This window comes from Megascapheus bottae, chromosome 3 (assembly GCF_031878675.1).
Source record: "Megascapheus bottae isolate mThoBot1 chromosome 3, mThoBot2.hap1, whole genome shotgun sequence".
Classification (NCBI taxonomy): Eukaryota; Metazoa; Chordata; class Mammalia; order Rodentia; family Geomyidae; genus Megascapheus; species Megascapheus bottae.
The window spans coordinates 68854442-68879272 of NC_143511.1; the positions used below are offsets into that span (position 1 = coordinate 68854442).

Consider the following 24831-nt stretch of genomic DNA (forward strand, 5'->3'; position numbering starts at 1 on the left):
TCCATAACTTGGTATAAAACTCACTTGGATATATATACTGAAATGAGAAATTGCAACAAAAGAAACTCACCAAGGTGGTAGAGGAATTGAAAGGCAGACCTAAAAAAAAAAGGGTTGAAAAAAAAACAACAACAATTACTTATCGTAGGAAATGAAGACCAGAGAGTGGTGGAATGAGTGTCCTGAAGGTGTCGGGGACATCATTATGTGGGAAATTATACCCAGCTGTTCTCTATTGCCACTGAAGTTGACAGATCCAGGGCAGACAGGACAGGCCAGAGCCAAAGAACAAAAGAGAAAGCAGTAGACGTGTCAGGATATAAATCAGCAACAAATGTAGAAAGTACAAGGGGGCTGCAGCTTCAGGCTGGTGCCAGGGAAATTTATGTCAGCCTTCCCCGTGGAATCTGCGTCCTCGTGGACACCTTCTTCCCCCCACGTCCCCTGCCACTTCTCCCCTCATGACCTGGATACCACCTTGCTCATGGGTTATGTTAGTTCTGCCTAACACAGAGCAGTTTCAGTGTGTGCCCTATACTTGGCTTGGAGCAGTGGTTCTCAGCTGGGAGTGATCTTGCCTCCCTCCCCTGAGTACAGTAAGTCTGCAAGCATTTTCAGTTGTCATGACTGGGGAGAAAGGAATTATTCTAGAAGCATCCGATGAGTGGAGGCCACAGATGCTTACAAGCACTGTACAATATCTAGGATAGCTCCTACAGCAAAGAATTGCCCTCAAATGTCAATCACGCAGCGATGAAGTAATCCTGAGCTAGGGAAACAGAATATCCTAGCATGGGTTCCTTAAGGCTTACTAGTTTATGCCAAAGCATTTGCGTGGAACTGAATGGTTTAGAAGACTGTTAAACATTTGCTATTCTAAGAAAATGTGTGGATTACATTATAGTCATGTGTTTCTGAGCTGCCTGCTATACTTCGGTTTAAAAATATTTATATTTCTAAATAAGCAACTGATTCTTTGTATAAGGAAAATAACATATGCATTAGAGCTTCAGGAAGCATTGTGTAGATACTAACCTCTACTCTTCTGCCTAGCATTTTGCTGGCCAGTAAAGTGCAAACATTCAAGGAGTCCCAAAGCAATGACTGCCCTATAATTAGAATATTGTGGTAGAGACCAAACCATGGTTGGTGGGTAAGGAAAATTTACCAGGAAGGATCCGAACACAGGCCAACAACAAAGAGAAGACTAAAGATGCCAGACCCATCCTTGTGCACAAGACTGACACTCTAAGAATATTTCCATTCAGTGACTCTGAGAAGAAATCACACTTTCTCGATTTAATAATACATTGCTGCCTCTAAATAATCTAAGTATATGTTGTGTGTGTCCATTTGTAAACTTTCAGAGTCTTCTGAAATCCAGACACAGCATGAAAACACACACGCTATATTTAATTCTTGCATAAATAGCACAGATTTTAATTTTATCCCCGTTATGGATATCTGGCGCATGTACCGATACTCTGGGCAGACTGGTGTGAAATTTAATTTAAGCAGTTAAAACACAAGGGTGAGAGAGTGCAAAGTAAACAAGCACACACATTTCCAGCCGTAACAGCATTTAGTATGTTCATAGGAAAGGCACCCAAGCCCTCTCTCTGACCCATTTTCATTTTTTTCCCCTATTGTGCCCATCAGATAACAAATTGTCTGGACAGGGACCAATCCTCTGTGTCTCCTGTGGCAACCCACTTCCCCCAAATGTTTGCCTGTAGCCATTTTATTTGTGTGTTCTTCCGAGCTGGGACTGGGGTTAAAGTGAATGGAAGTGTATAGGTTTCTTGGGTTTCCTACCTCTACTATTAGATTAGTGAGACACCTGCTTTCTGGACAGGGAAAGAGTCTTTCCTCTGAACATCTACAAAGGGGAAACAGGATAGCATGGCAATAATGGATTTGTAGAGAGGCGCTGCTTGACATCTCAACTTTGCTGATGACATGAGCTGGGAGCACTGAGAGTTACTTAAACACTGTTCCTCATTTAATGTATCCTAAAATTGAGGGCAACTAGCCTTGAGAGGTGTTAGAAGAAGATGCTAAAACAGAAGTGGCATTAGTAGCTCCAGAGGCATGTCTACCCTCAGTTACCACTGTCCAGGGAAAAGGCCAGAGTTGATGGTTACTGTCAATAATCACTGATACTTGAAAATCAAATGTGGTGGCTACACCCACCTCTACCTGAATCACTTCTGTTCAAGAACACGTACTTTTCAGCTCTGGGTAGGTTACTCTGGAGAATCAAGGTAGGCGGGGAGTGGGTGCCAGTGGAATGTATTGTTTGGGCAAATGGGAGACGAGTAGGATACTGTGTGTCACACTGTGTGACATTCATGGATCCAGCCCATGACAGACAGGTAGCAAAAGGAAATGGGTCTGTTTCTTATATATGCCTACCATCAGTCAAAACACCTGTCTTCCCATTCCATTTGTTTCCACAGAAGAGCGAGTTGTCCCCATTGAAGTATGCCGGTCCAAACTGTCAAAATACTTGCAGGGAGTAGTGTTCCGCTGTGATAAGTGCACTTTCACCTGCTCCAGCGACGAGAGCCTGCAGCAGCACATAGAGAAGCACAACGAACTGAAACCTTACAAATGCCAGCTCTGCTACTATGAGAGCAAGCACACAGAGGAACTGGATGGGCACCTTCGGGATGAGCATAAGGTACTTGCCCTGCCGGCCTCCCTGCAGACCATTCCTGGGTGGGGAGGGGCTGAGCCCTGGGACAGGTATTTAATCCCACCCAAGACACAGACAGGAATTGAGATAACAATGCAGTGCAAGTTTAATTATCTATCATGATAGAGATAGGGAGTGGCAAAACATGCTATAGATCAGATCGTCTATAAACCAAACATCCAGATCACCACAGCTGGCTATAGAGGTACCTTTTCTGTGCCCACTTGCATTTGTTTAATATGCTATTGTTTATATGACACATCAAATATTGTAATTTTTTTTTGCCTGATAAGAATATATATTCTGGGCCAGGAGCGTGGCCTAGAAGTAGAGTGCTTGCCAAGCATGCATGAAGCCTTGGATTTGATTCCTCGGTACCATATACACAGAAAGGGCCAGAAGTGATGCTGTGGCTCAGGGATGGAGCACTAGCCTTGAGAAAGCCCAAGAACAGAACCCAGGCCCTGAGTTCAATCACCAGGACTGGCAAAAAAAGAATCTATTTTGTCTTTTTGGGGGGGAGGGGTCAGGACCTGGGCACTGTCCCTGAGCTCTTCCATTCAAAGTTAGCACTGTGCCACTTTGAGCCACAGCACCACTTCCTTCATCTTATTTTAAACGTGTTATCACAGAGGTTGGCATAAAGGTGAGTCATTGTTGCTAACCCCTATTGGATCCCCCAACCTTGTGGATTGTTTCTAATATTTTTCTAATTACTGTGTGTATCTGATTATTTTAAGGATCATAAAACATGTACTTGACATTGGAGAGAGAATTGATTTTTTTTAATTAATTAAATACAAGACATAACATTTCTTTGCAAATGTTTGTTGATTGGAGAATTCAATAAGAATGGCTTCCTCACCTCGCAGGGTTTCTTTGGCCATGGTGAACTTAGATGATTACTGCTGGTTTGCATATTGCCTGAGTACAGGAGGAGTTCATCAATATCCAAAACATGTAGTGCCTTCTCTTAAGATCCAATAAGAAGAACTTTTGATATTGTTCCCTTTTTCTTTGAACTATCTTGCCAACAGCAGAAGTCTTTATTGATCTTCCAAATGCAAGTTAAGGCTTTTGTGTCAATCATCATCTGTATCTTATCTAATAGGGTGTTAAGAAAAGAGGTTGAGCTTTTCTACTGTTCACAATGGCCCAAACCAGCATTCCTGCCTTTGTTCACATGTATCTATCTTACTTATACAACTATTTTTTATTGTAATGTTAAAGTTTTCAGGCTGGCATTTTCGGGCAGAACAGATCAGGAAGTTAAATTCTTGCACAGTTGTTTGCAGAGTGGCCTGTTAGTCAGTGGGCACATCCAGAGAATGTTAGAAACCATACCAAATGTGGAAGTGAAGGCTCCCTGAGCAGTAAGAAGAAGGCTGAGACTTAGCAATACAAACTAGGGAAACAGTTGCCCAGAAAAGTAGAGGCTCCAGATAGAGCTTTCTACCTGTCTACAGAAGCTACTTGTAAGCTGGGTGTGGTGGCTCATGCCTGTAATCCTAGCTACTCAGAGGCTAGATCTGAAGAGTCCGTGAGACTCTTACTCCAAATTAACCACTAGAAAGAAAACTGGAAGTGGTACTGTGGCTCCAGGGATAGGGCGGTAACATGAGCTGAAGAACTCAGGGAGAACAGTTCAGGCCAAGAGTTCAAGACCCACAACAGACCAGAAACAATAAAATTTACTTGTCTTTGTATGCCTGCTTTCTGATTTTTAAGTGGGAAATGCTAAGCAGTCTCAGAAACTATGTAAGATCAAGTGAAGTGCATTCATTTCCCTTATTTTGACACCCAATATGTTCCACAGAATATTTGCTAATTAAATGGTGCTCAAATACAACAGTAGATGTGCCTGTCATAAAGGCAGTTGTACTCTCAAAGACCTGAGATATGTTATAAAATCACTAATTATGCCTTGTATTGCAGAGTCTTTGATGTTATATTTGTAAAAAGTCATATTATGTCCTTATAAGTTTTCTCTTTCTCATGGTTGACCAGCTGATTAAGCCCAACAAGGAGCTAATTGAGGCTAAAGAATTGCCACTTTCAGCATGCCACTTTCAGCATTTCCTCTTTGTCTCAATTGTTGTTAAGTTAATGAGACTACAGCTTATAACTGACAGCAGTACTTTTCTCATTTTCCATTCTTTTTCCTAAATGATGAGCACAAAATTCAAGCTTTTGAAATAACTATCCAAACACTATTTTGTAAATAAAGATGGTGACAATATTGAAACTGAATTTTCTAGGCAGTGACACTGTTCACTAGTAATTTCTCTGGTAAATATTAATTTATCAGGATAGAAGCTATATAAATTTCTTCATGAAGGATATACAGCTGTGTCAGGGTACTAATGAGACGTTTGCTGATGATTCGGATATAAAAGCCTGGGATTTTAAACAACAAATGTAAGAATGTTAGTTATAGTCACCCACCTCAGGTCCTCAGGCCCTCCCATCTCTCTGCCATCTGTTTTCTCCTCCCACCTGGCCTCCCGGCCCTTATCTCCTACCTATCCAAATGCTACCTACCCAAATGCACAGACTCCAGCCCTTTGTCTCCCCCTATCACTCCCTCTCCTGGGGACAAGATGGTCCCCTTAATAAACTCCCTTATAATTCTCAAAAAAAAATCTTGAGGAAATTAAGGGCAAAAACAAGAAATTAAAGCCATGGAAATTAAGAAGGAAGAAATTTAACTATTTAAATATTAAATAGCTAAATAGTTATTCAACTATTTCAATTTATTATACTGTGATCTTGTTAATTAGAAAACCCACAATAAAAATCGACGCAAATATTAGTGAACTTAATGAGATGACAGGCTGTAAATTCAATATATAAAATCACTCATATTATTACATACTAGTAATAGACAACCTGAATCTCATCAAATACAACAAAATACTTAAGAATAGATTCAACCTAAAACCCACAAGAGCTATACACTAAAAAGTGCAAAGTGCTATGAAAGAAATAAAAGAACTAAATACCATACTCATAGATTAGGAAATTCATCATTGGTAATTTTCCCCAAACTAATCTATACATCTGACGTGGTCTCTATCATGCACTTAGAAACATATTTACAGAAGTGGAACTTGACAAAGTGATTCTAAAATATACATGGTAATGTGAATAATTAGAATAAACAGTGTGGGAAAATAGCAGTCAGAGGATATACCCTTCTTGCTTTCAAAACTTACTGTAGACCAAGTTATTAAAGAGGATGGTGTTGACATAAGGTAGACACGTAGATTAATGAAGCAGAAAATCAGGATCACCCTGTCACAGGTGTGGTCAATTGATTCTCATCAAAGATGCATAAGTAATTGAAAGTTTATTATTTTCCTTTAACTGGAGGCTGGAAGAATTACATTTATGCATATAAAATATGACCCTTGGTCCCAACTATATACAAAAATTCAATCAAAATCAATCATACATACATACATGAGCTAAAAAATGATTAAAAAAAACTTCTGGAAGAATAGTAGTAACAAAACCTTTGGACATTCATAAACATTAGTCAGTTGCATTTCATCAAAGCTAAACTTTTGATCTAGGAAGACACCATTATAAAATGAAAAGATGTCAACAGACTGGAAGCATATATTTGCAATCTAATTGTGTAACAACGAACTTTATCTATAATGAAGAACTCTCTCAAGTCAGTAACAAGAAGATAAGCTACTCAATTCAAAATGAACAAAAGACTTGTACAGACCTTTTGCAAAAGAAGATACAATGATGACCATAATATACTGATATATCATAATGGTTATAAGTCCATTAAAAGATTTTCAATGTCATTTGCTGCTAGAGCAATGCAAATTAAAGCAACAGTAAGAATGGGAAATTTAAGAGTGACAATAATGCCAAGAACATGGACACAATGGAGCTCTCAAACATTGCTGGGGGAATGGAAAGTGACATGACATCACTTTGGGGTAACTTTTTTTTTACCAGTCCTTGGGCTTTTTCAAGGCTAGAGCTCTACCACTTGAGCCACACCACCAATTCTGGCTTTTTTCTATGTATGTGGTACCTAGGAATCAAACCCAGGTCTTCATGCATGCTAATCAAGCACTCTACCACTAGGCAAAACTCCCTGCCCCACTTTGGAGTAATTTTACAGTTGTTTAAAAGTTAAACATACAATCACCATCTGACCCAACAATCTAATTCTTAAAGTACATGGCTAAACAAAACACAGTATATATCTATCTAATGGGAAACGACTCAATAGTAGGAAAAATGAGACTAAAGACTTCATAGGATTTAATTCTGTTCATATGATATTTCAAGAAGACAAAATTATAGGAAAGCAAAGCATCTCAGCAATTGCCTAGGCCTGAAGTGGGGTATGGAGATTTGAAGGGATTTCTCAGTGACAAAAATGTGTGCATGAAGCTTGGGTGTTTGGTTCTTTGTTTTATTTTATTTTATTTTTTGGTCAGTTCTGGGGACTGAGCTCAGAGCCTAAGCACTGTCCTTGCGCTTTCCTCAAGGCTAGTGCTCTACCACTTGAGCCATAACACCACTATGGCTTTTCTATGTATGTGATATTGAGGAATCAAACCTGAGTCTTCATGCCTGGACTCTTACCGCTAGGCCAAACTCCCAGCCCTCAGCTTCAGTATGTTTATTTCTGCCTTCTTGGATTATCAAGCTAAATACATGGAACCAATAAATCAATAAGGTACTCAAGATTAATATAAGAACTATCACAAGTAAAATATAAACAGTCATTCTAAGTCAGAATCTACTCATTTGCCTTTTCAGTAAGACTTACGTTTTGAGTGCCTTACTCATTATGAATAGCATTAGGTGATTTGTTATCTAAACCAGTGAATGAAATCTTTGCTTCTCCAAAGTGATTTGGAGCTATAGAGAAAACCAAAAGAAGGACATTGAATTCTGCCTGTCAAGGTTATGAAGCTCAGGAACATTTCTAAAGGTGTCAGACTGCATTGTTCATTCGTGGGTTAGACAAGTCCTGGTAATGGCAGGAAGGGTCCTTGAAGTCAAATATATCATTCCATTTAAGAACCAAAATGTCAAGTGCACTTGATTAGGCAGCCATGTTTATCCTCAGAAACCAGAGTGCAGAAGAGAAGAGAGAGGATCAGATAGGTTTTCCTTCGCCTTTATCTTTGTGCCACCTGGCAAAGGAATCATGTGAAATCTCCTCAGATCTAAAGTAAACAGTGTAGGCTTTATTTTATCATCCCTTGACTCCTTTCACTTCAGCTTTTTCTGATCTCACTAGATCTTCTAGAAGGTTATTTTATAGTTGACTCTTTCTCAGTCCCTCATCTCCTTTATTCTTTCATTTCTCTTTCTTTCTCTATTACTCTTTCACACACAAACACAAAGTGCTATATTGATCATTAATGCAATGTATTAACTAATCTATGAAAGATGAACATGTCAAAGTTCTAGTAACCATAATGTTTTTGGGAGGAGGGGAACATGAACTTTGCACTTCACAAATTTAAAAAAAAAAAACATATACTTTTAATTTTTAAGAAAATTTAAATACATGCAATTACCTTGTTAGTGTTCTTTATGGTTCTAAAATCTCTTTGCTGGTTTAAGGAACATAAAAACATATTATCTCTAACTTGGTTTGCTCGTAAAATTGTCATGTTTGCTATATTAAATTTAGAAGGATAGTCTATTCAGGCAATACACATTCACTAATTGAATTTACTTTGAAATGTTTTTAATTTTTTATACGAATAGAGCCTCAGGCGGCTGAACTCTAATAACCTCACATCTTTTCTTTTTGCCAGTTTTTCTAGAAGTGAGAGAACATTCAGTTCAAGGCATTTCCAGCACTTTTAGTTTTTCAATGCAGTCGCTCGACTTTTAGTACTAGTGAAATCTAGTGTCAAAAAACATCCTGTAGAATTAATATATATATATATATATATGGATATATATATAGGATATACAAACCCTTAGCCTAATTTTGATTATGCTCTAAAAACTAAGTGCCAGTGATTGTAAATAAAGATTCCCTTCTTGAACACTTGTTAAACATGTCATTTGAAATATGATGTAAAAATCAATGTTAATAAATTCTTTAATAAAAACACATCCTACAGGCATGTACTGGTGGCTCATGCTTGTCATTTTAGCTACTCAGGAGGCTGAGATGTGAAGATGTGAAGATCAGAGTTAGCCTAGGCAGGGAAGTCCGAGACTCTTATGTATAATTCACCAGCAAAAAAATTAGAAGTAGAAGTAGAGTTGTAGAGCCTTCAGTAACAAAGCTAAGTGACTGTTTGGTACCGAAAGTTTTGAATATTTGCTTTTCTGACCCTTTGTCTGCCTGTCTGTTATCATTTGTACTACTCAAGGCACTGCACATTTTATTGCTGACCAGCAGACACTGTTGATGTAAGAGACATATAATATACAGGTAACACAAGCCTCGTGACTGGAAGACACACACGTTCACTAAACAGAAGGAAGAATCCTTCGGGTCTAAGGCTCTAGAAATATTCAGTAGCCTTCCTTCACTAGAGTCTCCTCTGCTAATGACTGCAGTGAGAGAAGGTTCAAGTTCCCCCTCCGTTCTGCCATTCACAAACATGCTTATGTTATTCTTTCTCATAAGATTAGCACAATATGAAGATGTTCAGCTTGGTGATAGTTGTGTGTGTGTGTGTGTGTGTGTGTGTGTGTCTGTATGTCTGTGTGTCTGTGTGTAGTGTGACTAGTGTTTAAATTTAGAGCTTTGTTCTTCCTAGACAGGCACTCTACCATTTGAACCCTGCCTCCAAATAATGTTATTTGGAGATTATACTAGTTGCAAATCATCCAATTTTACATGATAATTTAATTGCTATAACTATAATAGTAATAATAACATAATATTTAACATTTGCAAATCATCTAATTCTTAGAAAAGCAGAAGTATGGAAATGCACACTAAGAACAAATCTGAACCATTTTGCTGAGTGGTGAAAAAATGACAAATGGAAGCACCAAGATGTGAAGGTTGCATGTTAGCTGAGCATGGAAGGGCTTCTGCTTGCAGTGTCAGCATTCCAGTATCTGCTGAGTGTCTGCACAGCTGACTTCACTACATCCTAGCTTTGTGGCCTTCATGTGGAACTTGGGGTTAGTGAACATTCACAAGGATGAGCATACAGTTGTGTGTGTGTGTGTGTGTGTGTGTGTGTGTGTGTGTGTGTGTGTGTGTTTGCTGGTCCCAGGGCTTGACTCATAGGGCCCAGGTGGTATCCTTGAGCATTTGTGTGGGGTAGGGGGATCATGGGGCTCAAACTCTGGGTCTAGGTGCTGTCCCTGAGCTCTTCAGCTCAAGGCTACCACCCTACCCCCTGAGTCTGGGCAGTGTCCCTGAGCTCTTTGGCTCAGGGTTGCCACCCTACCTCCGAGCCATAGCCCCACTTCCTGCTTTCTAGTGATTAGTTGGTGGTAAGAGTCTCAAGGTCTGTAGTGCCCTGACTGGCTTTGAACAGCGATCCTCAGATCTCAGCCTCCTGACTAGCAAGGGTTACTAGAGCCACAGCTCTACTTCTTTTGGTGGTTAACTGAAAATGAGTCTCCCAGAGTGCCCTTCCTGGGCTGACTTTGAACCATGATCTTTAGCTCTCCATTCTCAGCCTCCTAAGCAGTTAGCTTTATAGGTGTGACCCACCAAAAGCTGGCTTAGGATCTGAGTTCTAAATCTCAAACTCTCAGCCTTGTTCTTTCTATGGCTTGTGTGAACCTCTTAGGAAAATAGAGCTATAAAATACTTCTGACCTCAAGGGGGGGAGTGAATCCTTCTCAACCTGTCCTGCACTTATAGGAAGTTGATTTGTTAGTTACTAGATACCAAGTCTAAGAAGTATGTATGACATTTCAGAGGCTAACTGAGGAATACACTGAAAATTTACTGAAGTGTGTGCCCTTTGACTTTGACGTTTAAATTTCACACCTGGAAATTTCACTCAAAATTAAAACTTACCGTGAAAGAAAGTCTTGCATGCAAAAGAGGCTTCTTACATTATTTTTGTGGTAATAAACCTAAAATCACTCAAGGTAAATTACTTAAGGTAAAACCAAGTGCATCTGTATGTTTTTAAATGATATAAAAGATGATCTATAGTTAGAAATTTAGAATGAGGAAGTAACCCTGATTATGTAGATTTTTTGTTTTCTAAATGTTCTATGCAAATGTATACTGAATTCATACAGTGACATGGTGAACTGAAATCCCTTTGTACAACTACTTAAAATTATTTATTATTATTATTATTATTATTATTATTATTATTTGACAGTCCTGGTCTTGATCTCAGGGCCTGAGTATTGTACTTGGGTACCGGTTCTGACTTTTCTATGTATGTGGTATCGAGGAATTGAGCCCAGGTCTTCATGCATGTTAGGCAAGCATTCTACCACTAGGCCAAACTCCCAGTCCCTTAAAATTAATTTTTAAAGATTTTCTTTAAAGATGGGAAATTTCAGAGAGAAGTTGGCAGGTACAGAAGTAATCTCAATGGCATAGTATGCTCTCAAAATAGCAATATTTTCAGAATGGTACAAGGGGGAGCTTGGAAAGATTGGATCAGAATGGGGTAACCACAAGTTGTATATGCTTTTTAAAAGATGGATCAGGCAACACTGGAGCGAATAGATATCAAACATGAATGTTACTATTTATTGTAACAGGGATTATGGCTGCAACAATCTAGGTTAGAATGATGATGGGAGCCTTCCCCTGCACAGAGAGGGAGGAGTCTTCCTTTTGGGTTGACATTGTTGCTCTATTTCTCTGGGGGTGGGGGGGTGTTAATTAAAGATATGAATCTCCTGGATTCTCCTGCCTGACCTGGCCTAGAGCAGCAATCATTAACTCTTATTTTCCTGAGTAGCTGGGATTACATGTGTAGGCCACCAATGCCTGGATGTTTTGGAGATCCTAAGTCTAGTTTTTTAATTTTCAAATATTTTTCATTGCTTTGTAAAGACTGTAAGATGAATACATCCTGGGTTATCCCACAATGAATGTCTTACCATGAAAATGCCACATGCAGTTTGAAATTGTGTAGAATCCAAGAGGTGAGGAGATGATACCAGTTTTGGAAAAATAAATAAAAAGGCAAGATGGTGGAAAATGACATTTTGTTTAGTGCCAGATTGCCTTCTGTCATCCTGAGTTCCAGGAGAAGTTAGAGGTTGTACTTAAAGCATGCCTTCAGGGAATCTACATTGAATGAGTGAGTGCAAACAGCTGTATTTTAAAAGATGTCTGAGAAATTTTTTAGTTTATTCTGTTTCTATTTCTTGGTTTTATAAAGAGTGAGAAAATACTCTAGAAAAGGCTACCTTCAGAGTCCTACTCACTAATTTTCTTCAGAATAAGGCAAATTAGTCTCCCTATCCTGCCACCCAGCGCCCCCCCCCCAAAAAAAGAGCAGCAAACCAGAAAACTTTTATTAAAATATGTCTCATAAATGCTCTCTGGTTAAAATGTAGATTTTTGTGGTCAGACTTAAGTTTATAAATATGCACTTACAGTGCTTGTCATAAGCATTTCCAAATGCCAGAATTGTAAAAGACTCTCGTTCTCCATTAGGAAAAGGAAATTACATTTGGAGGACTCTTGTGTTTAGTTCAATGCTGACATCGGGGATGTATGAGTTGAATGACTAGTGATTAATGGCAGACTCTGAACTTGAACTCAGGCCTGTTTGATTTCAAAGCTCGTGCCTCCTTCTGCAAATTCCTTTCATTTTGATGTGATAAGAAAATCATTCGTTAAATCCCTGGAGAGGTGATGTATACAGTATATAAATCCCTAACTACCCAAGGTCTATAAGCAAATGTCCTCTAAACACTTTCTTAAAAGGTGTTGTTGTTGCTGATTGTAGGGCTTAAACTCAGGGCCTAGGTACTGTCCTTGAGTTTTTTGTGCTCAAGCCTAATGCTCTACCACTTGAATTACAGCACCATTTCCAGTGTTTGAGTGGTTCATTGTAGATAGCAGTCCCATGGGGACTTTCTGCCCAGGCTGGCTTTGAACTGTAATCCTCAGATGGTGGCATGAGCCACCAGCACTTGTTTAAAACTTATAAATGAGCAGAACAAGAAATTACCTCCTCTGTCTTCAAAATCAACATGGATCCCATTCTTATTTCTCCTATTTGAAAGAGCTTTCTTCCTGAGTTTTCTTCCTCCATCTAGATGTACCTATTCTCTATACAACATTGTAGGGACAAGGAAGAGCCTTTTCATAGGGTGTCATGTGTCCCTGCTTCTCTGAACCTCTTTCTCTCACCTTTGTCACAGTCCATGACAGAGGCCCATCTGCCAGGCATATGGAATTGGTGTTGCACAGCAACTCTTTGTTCTAGTCTAGTCCTGGGAAATGTTTTAGAATTGTCTTGTAAATTCTCCCTCTTCTTCTGTGCCCTCATTGCATTGGACTACTATGACAGCTGCCTTGAAATCTGTCTTTTCTCTTCCACTAAACGGTGGGCCTTTGGAGGTCAGAACTGAATCTCACTCCTCATGTGTGCCTCCTCCCCTCCATCCCCCAACCCCCAAGTAAGGAGAGCACAGAATCTTCCATGAGTAGCTCAGCCTGTTTTTTTGGTTTGAATCTTGTACCACCTATCCTTCCTAATAATTCTATGCCTGCAACTGAAGAGATTCTGGAAGAGGCTAGACATAGATTCAGTGTTGCCATTTCATCTGATAACCTCTTGACAGAGAAGTCAATAAAGACTTGGGGGAGATTTTTTTTCCTTTCAGTGATTATTTTTGATGTAAACTGAAGTTCTCGTATAACCACATTTTGTATAGGAACCTGCCATGGTGAACACTTTTAAAGGAATTTTATGGAGCTGGTTTTCTGTTTACCTCTGATCATTCTATTCTTGGCACATGTGCTGTGGTTCACTTTGTCACAGTAAACTAACAGAAGTAGGATTGTCTTCCATTTAAACTACAGATGAAGAGTTAAATGATTGTTAGCTGTCTATGCTGGAGTATCCCAGAATCCCAGTTAATAAGATTGTAAGAAGAGGGGTCACTCCTACTGTTCAAGGTTCAAACACCTGGCACAGTCTTTTTGCCTCAGAAGTATCCAAAACTTGGGTACTTTGTGAAAATCATACCTTTGAATTCAACTCAAAAAAAAAAAAAACCCAGAAAACTTACCTAATACCCATTGTACACCTGGAACTTCAGGATACTTTGACCCTGTCTTTCTTTGCTCATATTTCTTGATAAATATGGTAGGAAGGTCCAGAGTGGACAGTTGCAGTGAGATCTATCTCAAGACACACTCATCAGGAAAAGATGTCGGGAAAACCCCATATGATCTACGGTTCATGATTATTATTCCCTCTTCTGTTTGGACCTTTCTCAGGTAAGCCGTAACTTTGAGCTTGTTGGACGGGTTAACTTGGATCAGCTGGAACAGATGAAGGAAAAAATGGAGAGTTCCAGCAGCGACGATGAGGACAAGGATGACGAAATGAGCAGCAAGGCTGAAGACAGAGGTTAGTGTGGTACCCTGCTCTCTGAATCACAGATGGCACCCAGTACGTCCTTGGAGAAACAGAAGGGAGACAGGAGGTTCCTGGAAGAGGAACAGAAGGAGTGATCCCTCTTAGTTAAGTAACAAAACAGACTGGCTTGAGACTCATCAGGGACTGTGCCTATGTTTAAAAAAAAACTCCAAGGAAAACAGATATTTTCCTTCTAATTATAGACCTGTAGGTCCTTGACATATGTATATGGTAGTGGCTTGTTTTGAATAAGAAAAACTAGGATCTAGAGCATCTTCAGATAAGGATAGACAGAGATCCAGACGAGTGATACTGGAGTTGCTGGTGAACAAGAATGAACGTGGAGTCAATTGTTTTTTTGAAAGTAACTGCTGGGACCAGGTTGGGAGGCATCAAAAAGAACTGGAGCCTTCTTTACATTTTAAATGTATATTCCACATGTGTATCCCCGCCCCCACCCTATTCTAAACTCCCTGAAACCCATGTCTTATACTGTACCATGCACTTATTGAATATACTAAGGAAAGTATCATGAAATCTTTTGAGTTCCTCAAATTCCTGCCAGTCTATATACTTCAAAAGACTGAAGACAGCGTGGTCTTTTTTTTTTTTTTTTTTTTGATCAGTCATGGGGCTTGAACTCTAGACCTGGGTGCTATTCCTGAGTTCCTCAGCTCAAGGCTAGTGTTCTACCACTTGAGCCACAGCACCGTTTCTGGTTTTCTGGTGGTTAATTGGAGATGAGTCTCACAGAATTTTTGTGCCCCGGCTGGCTTTGAACCACAATCCTTAGATCTCAGCCTCCTGAGTAGCTAGGATTATAGACGTGAGCCACCAGCACCCGACAGAGTGCTCTTTTTTATACTGTTCAATATAGGATACTTTCCCTGGGCTGTTTATACCAAAAACAAACAAAACTAAGATATATTCCTTTAGTTACTATAGATATATCCAAAGTATGTATAATGCAACTATAAGAAATAAACATTATAGATGCTGGCCCAGCGATTAGAAGATTAGTGTTCATTGGTTTTTTGTTTGTTTGATTTTGGCCAGTAACAGGGTTTATACTCAGTGTCTTGTATATTCAGCTAGCACTCTACCATTTGAGCCATGCCTCCAGTTCAACTTTTCACTGATTATTTTGGAGACGGAGTCTCATAAACTTTTTTGCCCAAGCTGGCTTTTGGGTTATGATCTTCTGGATCTCAGCTTCTTGAGTAGCTAGGAGTACAGATATAACAACAAGCAGCTGACTTTTAAAGCACACTTTTTAAACTACAACTTCACATTTCACACAGTGATACTATTTTGAACATATATATATATATCACATATAAAGTATTTTATATACATATAGTATATGGTATGTAACATGGTATCTGGGGATGTATATATTGTAGAATGGCTAACTTAGGCTAACATGTTATCTCTCTTCATTTGGGGGTGACAGCACAAAATCTAATCAGCAATTTTCAAGTATATAACAGATGTCAGTAGTTACAGTTACCATGTCCTGTAATGGATTTCTTGAACTTATTCTTCCTGCTTAGTTAAAATTTTCTAGCTTTTCACCAACCTTTCCTTGCTCCCTAATTTAGTCCTTGATAATCACCAGTCTATTACATGCTATTTTTTTTTCCCTTTCTGGTGCCAGTACTATGGCTTGAACTCATGGCCTTACACTCCTACCTGGCTTTTTCCTTCAAGGTTGTCTATCTACCACTTGAGCTCCACCTTTCTGATGCTTAATTGGAGATTTAAAAAAAAAAAAATCTCATGGACTTTTCTGCCTGGGCTGACTTTAAAGTTCAATCCTCAAATCTCAACACCTCGAGTAGTTAGGATTACAGGTGTGAGCTACTGGTGCCAGACTTGTTTGGTGTCTTTGGTGGTGTTAGTGTTGTTTGCACTTCTTTTCCCTTTTTTGTTGGTCATGGGGCTTGAACCCTGGGCCTGGGTGCTGACCCCAAGCTCTCCAGCTTAAGGCTAGCACTGTACCACTTTGAGTCACAATACCACTTTGGTTTTTCTGGTAGTGGTTAATTGGAGATGAGAGTTTCACAGACTTTGGTGCCCAGGCTTGCTTTGAACTGCAATCCTCAGATCTCAGCCTCTTTAGAAGCTAGGATTCCAGACATGAGCCTGGCACCTGGCTTCCTTGTGCTTTATTTCCTTTAGCTCATGTCCTAGGTTCATCTGTGTGGTCATTCCTTTTTTAAATAATTTTTATTTTTTATGGCTATTATAAGGATAATGTATAGAAGGTTTAGTTACAAAAGTCAGGCAATGAGTACATTTCTTTTTGGGTACTGTCACTCCCTCACTCTTCCTTTTTTTTTTTAAGTTGAGTCATGTACTTTTTGTGTATTCATTACATATACACACACATATATATTCATTTTTCTCCATCTATTGATGGACACTCTAGTTGCGTCCATATCTTTGTTATTATGAATAGTGTTACACTGCACCCTGGAATATAAATACCTCTTGCACAATCTCATTTCATTTTCTTTGGCGGTAGTGGTAGGATTTGCTGCTACTATAGTATTAGTAGTGTGATTGCTACATTTTATGATAATTCTATCTCACCTCCAAGGACATTTTCATAATGACTGTAATAACTGATATTTTTAGTAAGACCATGCATGGATTCCCCTTTTCCATATCCTTACCAACACAAGGTATCTTTTTGTTCAAATTCCCAATTTATTTGGGATATTGACCCTATGTCAGATATGTTTAGAAACATCCCCTCTCATTGTGTAGGCTATTTTGTTTCACCCTGCTAATTGTTTCTTTGCCTGCACAGTAACTTTAATTTGACATAATCTCATTTGTCTATTTTTGTTACTTGTGCTTTATGGGTCATATTAAAAAAAAAAATCAGTGTCCAGACCAATGCCCTAGAGCTTTACTGGTGTTTTCTTCTGGAAGCTTACAAAAGTTAAGCCTTATAACCATTTTGAGTTGATCTCTTTTTTTTTTCTTTTTAATCTGATGCTAGATGAGGCTGTAGTTGCATTCTTCTGCAAGTGACACATATACTGGCACTGTTTATTGAAGGGACTGTCCTTTCCCCTTTATGTGATCAGTTTCTCAAAAATCAATCAACTGTAAAGGTGTGTATTGTTTTCTGGACTCTCTGTTCCTTTCACTTGATCCATGTGTGTTTTTATGCCCCTCCCATGCTGCTTTGATTACTTTAGCTCGGTAGCAGATTTTGAAGTCAAGTAATATGATAGCTCCAACATTATTCTGTGTGCTGAGGATCTCAGCCTTCTTGTGACTGCTTGGGATCTTTTTGTTGTCATTGTTGTTCCCTATGGTATTATAGGGGCTGGAAATGTTTCACAGTAGTAAAATTGCTTACTGAGCATGTCCAAGACCCTGCTTCAAACCCCAGCACTGTTTTCCTAAAATTATTTAATTATATGAGATAACATCCAAGCCCTTAGCACAATTCCTGGAACACAGAGTCACCTTGTAATGCAGTAGGTGTTACTATTGTCATTTCATAAATAAGAAGATAAAGGTCTAAAAAGTTTTAAGAGCTCATCCAAAATAAAATGTATAAAAACAAATTCTTTATTGGGTGCAGTAGCTCACACCTGTAATCCTAGCTAGTCGGGAGGCTGAGATCTGAGGACTGCAGTTCAAAGCCAGCTGGCTATTAAAGAAAATGAGATTCTTATCTCCAATAAACCTCTAGAAAAATGGGAAGTGGAGTGTGACTCAGGGGTAAGGCAGTAGCCTTGAGCTGAAGAGATCAGGGACAACGCCCAGGCTCAGAGTTCAAGCACCATGACCGACCCCCAAAAGAAAACAAATTCATATTGGTAATAAGAATAAATACATATGAATATACATACATACAAACAAATAAAGGAAAACATTGGAAGTTTAATTTCGGTCTTACATTTCCCAGTGGCAAGATTTTCATTAATACCACTTTTCCCCATCCTTGAAAATGAAATGTTAAAGAAAACCTAGCCTTGAACTCTGTGGATATAGTGGCACTTATGGCCTCATTGTAAGTTGCTACCCCCCCTTCCCTACTCCCCCTCCCCCTGCTAGTTACCACTTGAGCCGTAGCTCCACTTCCAGCTGTTTTAGTGGTTAACTGAAGATAATAGAGTCTCACAAATTTTTCAGCTGGGCTGGTTTCAAACCTCCATCCTCAGATTTCAGCTTCCTGAGTAGCTAGGATTATAGATAAGTGGTATAAAGTGTACTTGTGTTAGTAGAGATTATATTCGCCCATTTCCTCACCACCACCCCAAAAAAAGAGAAATATGGCTTTTTTTCTTCTTTTTTTAGACCTTTTCATAAATAGGTTTTTAATATCTGTGCACTGTTACGACAGTACTCCAGGAAAGGCTGCTTCTGAAAGAGAGGGTACAAAGATTCCTTCTTCATGGTGCTCTGTGACCTGCTATTCCTCCCGAGAAATAAATTATTCCTCATTGGATATCATGATTATTTTTAATCTCGAAGGTGAAGCATGGGTTATTTTTAAATTATAAGTATTACAGAGGAAGGGAGAAAAAGAAACAATTTTGAGATTCTTCCCTTTCCCTGTGACCCCTCAAAACATAAATAAATAAAACTCTAAGAAGTGAGAAGAGAAAGAACGGCAGTGGCCACGTGTGCAGGCATTCTCCCTGCCTGCCCTGTGTGGTCTCTTGTTAATACTGGGCTCCACACCAGACTTAACTAGAAAGGGCTCTATGGTGTCTGTTTCTCACTGGAGAGGACAGCATCCACATCACTGGACCATGAGGAGAAAAGTTCTGCGTGGAGAAGCATGCATTCACAGCTCCTGCCCGCATTGCTAGCCATTGTGAGCTAAAACCTTCCATTTTCCCCTCACCCATCAGCCTCACAAGAACAGCTGCCTTTGTTCTGTCTCCTTTGAATGGCCCTAAAATCAATATTCTTGCCAAGCAGACAATAGCCTTAGGGTGTTTTTGCCAGACATCCTGGCTTCTAGGAGTAAAGGGTAGGAGGTGGAGTTATCGCAGCTCTCAGGCTGATTGAGAGCGATTTGAAGTGTGGCAGGTAATGGGTGGCCTCTTCCTTTGAGGATGAAACTTAGCATGTGCCTTGGCTACAATAGATGACTGGTTTCATCTTTCCTAGGGGAAAAGGAGCAAGCACACCCAAATAACCTCCTTGTTGACAAGTTAGACTTTCATCACACACCCTCAGTCCAGCCAGTCCATGTCTTCTAGCTACTCTGTTGCCATCCTCCTTTCCAAACCCAAGAGCTAGGAAGACGGTACGTGGATGCAGGGCAGGGCTTGTATAAGGAAGAAAGCTCAGAGGAAATTTGAAAGGAGAAACCAGGCATGAAGAAAATCAAAATGAACCCAAGCGGAATCCTGCCCACCCCGCCCCCTCTCATTATGCGGTTGGGAGGAGTCAGGAAGGCATTCTGTTGATTTCTTGCCCATGATAATCCCTGCTAAGGAATTAATGCGCAGAGCAGATGGTGCTGTCTCATTTCCAATGAAAAGAATCAAGGAAGATAGTCTGTGCAATTATTTTTAATGGCTTGTGTGGTGATCTTCTTAATTTGTGAGAAAATGTTTCATCTTTTGTGAAAACTGGCCCTGTTCACATGGTGTTCTCTGCTGAAGATGAAGGCATCACAGAGCTTCTGACTTGAGAGGGTTTATTAAATGGGGGTGTGTCGATCGGGAGATGTCTGCCTATATCACTTTGTATGCATGGCCCAGAACGGTCTCATATGTAAAGATGATCCAGCTTCTCCATACGCTTCCCTCACTTTGCAGCCTGTCTACACAACTGACTAGTCCTGCTGTTTATTATCCACACAAAGACTTGTCCCTCTGTGATCTAATGAAAGACATATGGGCTTGGGACTCAAGATAGCACAAAGGCCATAGAGGTATCATGTCTGAATTTCTAAGAGGTGTGGCCTAAAAACAATTAGCCAGCCAATCCAGATTTGTCAGGCCCCTAACATGGGGAAAACAGAACAACGAATTTAATAGTTGATATTTATCACAGACCTGTCCAGAAATATCATCTGTCCCCACATTTGTGACTAGCACTGAGGGACAAGTTGATGGGGAACACTACTCAGCATCCCTCCATTATCTGGGGTCATGCTTAGTGAGTAGAGGTTGAACTGTGAGCCTTGATGGAAGAGCAACCAGGAGAGACAGACAGCAGACAGACAGACAGACAGACAGACAGACAGACAGACAGACCAAGTAGAAAACAAATGCTCAGGTGCCATTGGGGTACACAGTGGGCTTCTCTGGCAAGAAAGCCCTGGACTATCGGTGATAGAAGCTGTTGGGGAGGTAAGGAGAAATGGGGTGATGACCCACCTCTTTGCATACTCGTGTGCCATGCAGGTGATAAGGCTGACTCTGTTGCTTTCTCTCTGCAGAGCTGATGGGATTTTCAGATCATGGAGGTCCCGTGAACACTGAGAAGCGTTTCCCATGTGAATTCTGTGGACGGGCATTTTCCCAGGGCTCTGAGTGGGAAAGACATGTGCTGAGACACGGCATGTAAGTGCTTTGTCCCATGGTTGATGCTTTGGAGAGGGATTTGGGGTTCTGTGTCATAAAGTGAGGGAAAGAGGGAACTCTCGGTTAGTTTTGAAAACTGTCACCTAACCACTACTCATGAAAGCAGCTGGGACTAGAAGAAAATGAGAAAGGGAGTAAGACTGTTCAAAAAGAAATACACTCATTATGTACTCATTATCTTACTTAGGTAATGGTTAACCCTCTGTATATCACCTTTCCAACAATTTGGAAAGAAAAAAGAATGAAGGTCTTGCATAAGTCAACGCAAAAGTGTGGCATTTTCTACAATCTGTCTCCCTTTAATGTCTATTAGTATTACCTTCTACAAAAGAACATGATTTTTGTGTATATGTGCTGTCATAACGCTTGAACTTAGGGCTTAGCTACTGTGTGCTCTACCATATGAGCCGCAGATCCACTTCCAGGTTTTGGTGGTTAACTGGAGATATGTGTCTAATAGATTTTCCTTCCCAGGCTGGCTTTGAATGACAGTTCTCAGATCTCAGCCTCCCGAGTGGCTAGGTGTAGACGAGTGAGATACCATTGCCCAGCTATGAATCTGAGTCTAAACATTGGACTCATTCTGGCCTCTTTGACTGTCTATTCCCTTTGTGGCTTTGTACATGCACTTTGAACAAGAGCCCAGAGAACAGAGTCTGCATCTATCTTCCTCCCAAGTTGATGAGAACCTTCCTTTGTAGATATTTAGCCTAAGATGCTTGAACATAAACTCATCCCTCTAGCAAAGTGACTTTGGTTCACAAGACAGAATGAAATTAGGATTCCAGAAGAGTCTCTGAAACTGCAAATGCCTAGATTTCTGAGAATACCAAGCTTCCTGAGATACAGGTTTTGTCTACAAGGCTTGTGCTTTTTGTTTATTTCTGTGATCTTGTTTATGGACCTGTCCAAGAAAGTTTTTGATTATCTGAGTTGCTCTTTTTAGCTTAATAAAAATTAGCCAACCTTTGAGCTTCTGGTATCAGCTGAAGAATTTGAGCATGGGGCAATCTGTGTTAGCTTTCTACTTATTATGACTCAGAAAAGATGACATGAAACTATTATGTTAGTCTGGAAACCAAAACATGGTGTAATCAAAATACACTGCAATAATGGATATTTTTGTAGGTTCAAAAGACACAGAAATACATATCCTACGCATAGCAGACAGCAAAGCTCCATCACTGGAACTGACTCATAGACATCCATCACTTTGGATCAAAATAAACCCAAGGCTCTTTTAGGATTTTGAGAACTGTGAGAATGCTAGAGTCTTGTTTGTTTGATCAGGAAAGGCCTGGATACTTAACTGCCTCTTCTGTGATTCCTCTCCCCTCCCACACTTCCCCCTCCCAGGGCATTGAATGACACCAAGCAAATAAGCAGAGAGGAGGTCCATCAGAAAGAGATGATGGAGGACATGCTGAAGATACCTTCCATGGAGGAGAAGGAAGACGATGAGCCAATTGGGATAGACTTTTCCCTAAAGAGTGAAACTGTAGCCATCTGTGTCGTAACTGCCGACAAATCTCTCCTGGAGGATGCAGAGGCCAAAAACGAATGAGTTTGGTGAAATTTCTTAATCAAACCTGACTTCACCCATGATGAGAAAGTGGGAGGGGCCAGCATGGGCTGAGAAGGGAGGGACTGAAAAAAGAAATAAATAATAGAGAGAGAGAGAGAGAGAGAAGACAAGAACAAAGCTGCTTTTTAGGGACTGAACAATCTATTTTCAAAGCACTGGTACCTGTGTGAGTGAGTATGTAAATTAAAGTTATTTAAATGGTTGGAATATGTGACTCCTTTGCCATCACTCCATCTTTTCTTCTGGATCTTCACCATGGAAGTTTCCTCTGCTGTGATGTGGGAATACCTTCTGTGGGCACAGTACATTCCATGGTTACCTTGGATAGTCTATGGAAACACATGCTCCAGGACAGCGGAAGACTTCTCCAAGGGGAACAACTTTTGGACGCGCAACTTTCTGTGCGTTTTTCTAGTTTTAATACCTTAAGCTTTTTCAAGACCTAACTGCAGCCGCTTTGGGGAAAAAAAAAATAATAATAATAACAAGACAAATAAAAACCAGAAAACAAAAAAAAAACTGCTTTGCATAAAACAGTCACCTGTTTCCTAGTACCTCAAACTTAACCAAGGGAATTCTCTGCATTTCTCAGTACTACCTGTCGTCCTGTGGTTAAATGTAGAGAGAACTGCTGGGCGAGATGGTGAATGGAGGGGGGAAAAAAGAGTTTTAAAGAAAGGAACACAAATTGTGCTTAAAATCCCCATGTGGGTTTTATTTCTTAAAATACTGTGATTTTTTTAATTATTTTAGTAAAAAACAAAACAAAACAAAAAAACAGAAACAGACTTTTAATTATTAGATCACTGTTTGTGAATGGTCATCCTTGACTCCAGGTAAGCTGTTTATTCGTGTTCAACCATAATTTAGATTTCAGTAGATTCATGTGAGCTAATTTTAAGGTGATGGTGGCATTTTGTTTGCCACCTGTTTATTTTCTATCAAGTTGAGTGTTACAAGCACAGCACAATTCTGGTTTTTTTCATATTACATGTGTGTGTGTGTGTGTGTGTGTGTGTGTGTGTGTGTTATTACTATTTTAATTTGAGAGCAAGGGAAATTTAGTTTCTTTGTGAATAGAAATTTTTTTATTTTAAACATGGAAATAGCAAAACTGTTAACTGTTTTTTTTTTTTTGCTTTTTAATTTAATGATAGAACCAAACTTTCAGCACAGCTATGCCACTGTAGGCCAGGCAAAGAGATCCTCTTCACCCTTTTGTTGTTTATCACATTAATACCTTATTCGTCTCACATCCACAATTTGTTAGGATGGCTGACTTTTGTTTGCATTGTATTTTGTGGGGGTTACTCATTTGTTTGGGGGACAAAAGAGAATATCCTAGAATCTGTTCCCTTTGGCAAGAGTGGACAAGAAATGAAATATAAACTATAAGGAGCCTGGAGAACTACTTTTTTTGATTTCTTTGTTTCTGTTCTTAAATTTAGTTGGCAACTGCTCTGTTTCCTTGTGTTCCCTTTTTCGGGGTTGGGGAGCAGCTTAAACTAAAGCTAAGTCTACATTTATAATATGTTCTGATGGTGGACAAAGAGTTTCATTCCAAGAGGTAGAAAAGAGCCTTTTTTTAGAAGCTGGTGTGTGAGCTTGTGTGTGTGCGCGCGCGTGCACGTGTGTGTGTGTGTGTGTGTGTGTGTGTACACCTATGTGCTCACACACATATGCATGTGTGAGTCTTGGTTCTCATGGTTTTGTTTTGATTTTGTTTAACGTGGAATGGGAGGGGGCGGGGAGGGCAGGGGGGGCAGGGAGTTGGCTGAGATGACCATGTCCTACACAGCTTCAAAGAAAACCCATGGAAGATGTTGCATTTGTGGAATGATTGCTTATTTGAAAAGCATGTTCTTTCTTTTCTTGCTGTTGAGAATTTTTATTTGTAGATTTAATTTAATTTTTTTTCCCTTTGGGAAGAGGGGCCATCATATGAAAACCAGAAAAAGGGGAAGTGTGAACTCTAGACATAAAGATTCATGATTCATTTTTGTGTCCATATTTGTTTTTAATTGGCCTCATTTCAAATGTACTAAACAGTCTCATACCTGGATTGGGTGTTTGTAATGGCTACCAAAAAAAAATCCCTTATAAAACAAACAAAAAAACTACAAATGAAAAAGAAAAAAAAAGAAAAAAGGAAAAAAAAGGAAAAATAATTGTGACATGCTTTTATCACTACTTTATTTTTCAAATAACATGTAAATATTGTAATCCATTGGATTTTGTTTTGCTAACCTGTTAATAAAAATATGGGACCATTATCCTTTTAACAAGGCTAGAATGTCATTTTTTGTTCTTTTTCAAACATATATCTGATATTTTGTGGCCGCACATTTTGTATGCATTATTATAATTTTGTTGACTGTAATGACATAGAATTTACAACCCTTTTGTTGATGTTTAATTTATACAGAG

At 39.5% G+C, this 24831-nt stretch overlaps 1 protein-coding gene across 2 annotated transcripts in view; it reads left to right on the forward strand.

Annotated features, from left to right (window-relative positions):
* Znf462 (zinc finger protein 462) overlaps positions 1–24024 on the forward strand; it is a 143669-nt gene extending 119645 nt beyond the window's left edge. For both annotated transcript variants that reach the window (XM_090330385.1, XM_090330386.1), the window contains exons 10-13: positions 2460–2683; positions 14106–14238; positions 20675–20798; positions 22176–24024. In XM_090330385.1, coding sequence (XP_090186511.1) covers positions 2460–2683; positions 14106–14238; positions 20675–20798; positions 22176–22383 — 689 coding nt within the window. In that variant the 3' untranslated portion in view covers positions 22384–24024. The remainder of the gene's footprint in view (positions 1–2459; positions 2684–14105; positions 14239–20674; positions 20799–22175) is intronic.
* The last annotated feature ends 807 nt before the right edge of the window (positions 24025–24831 follow it).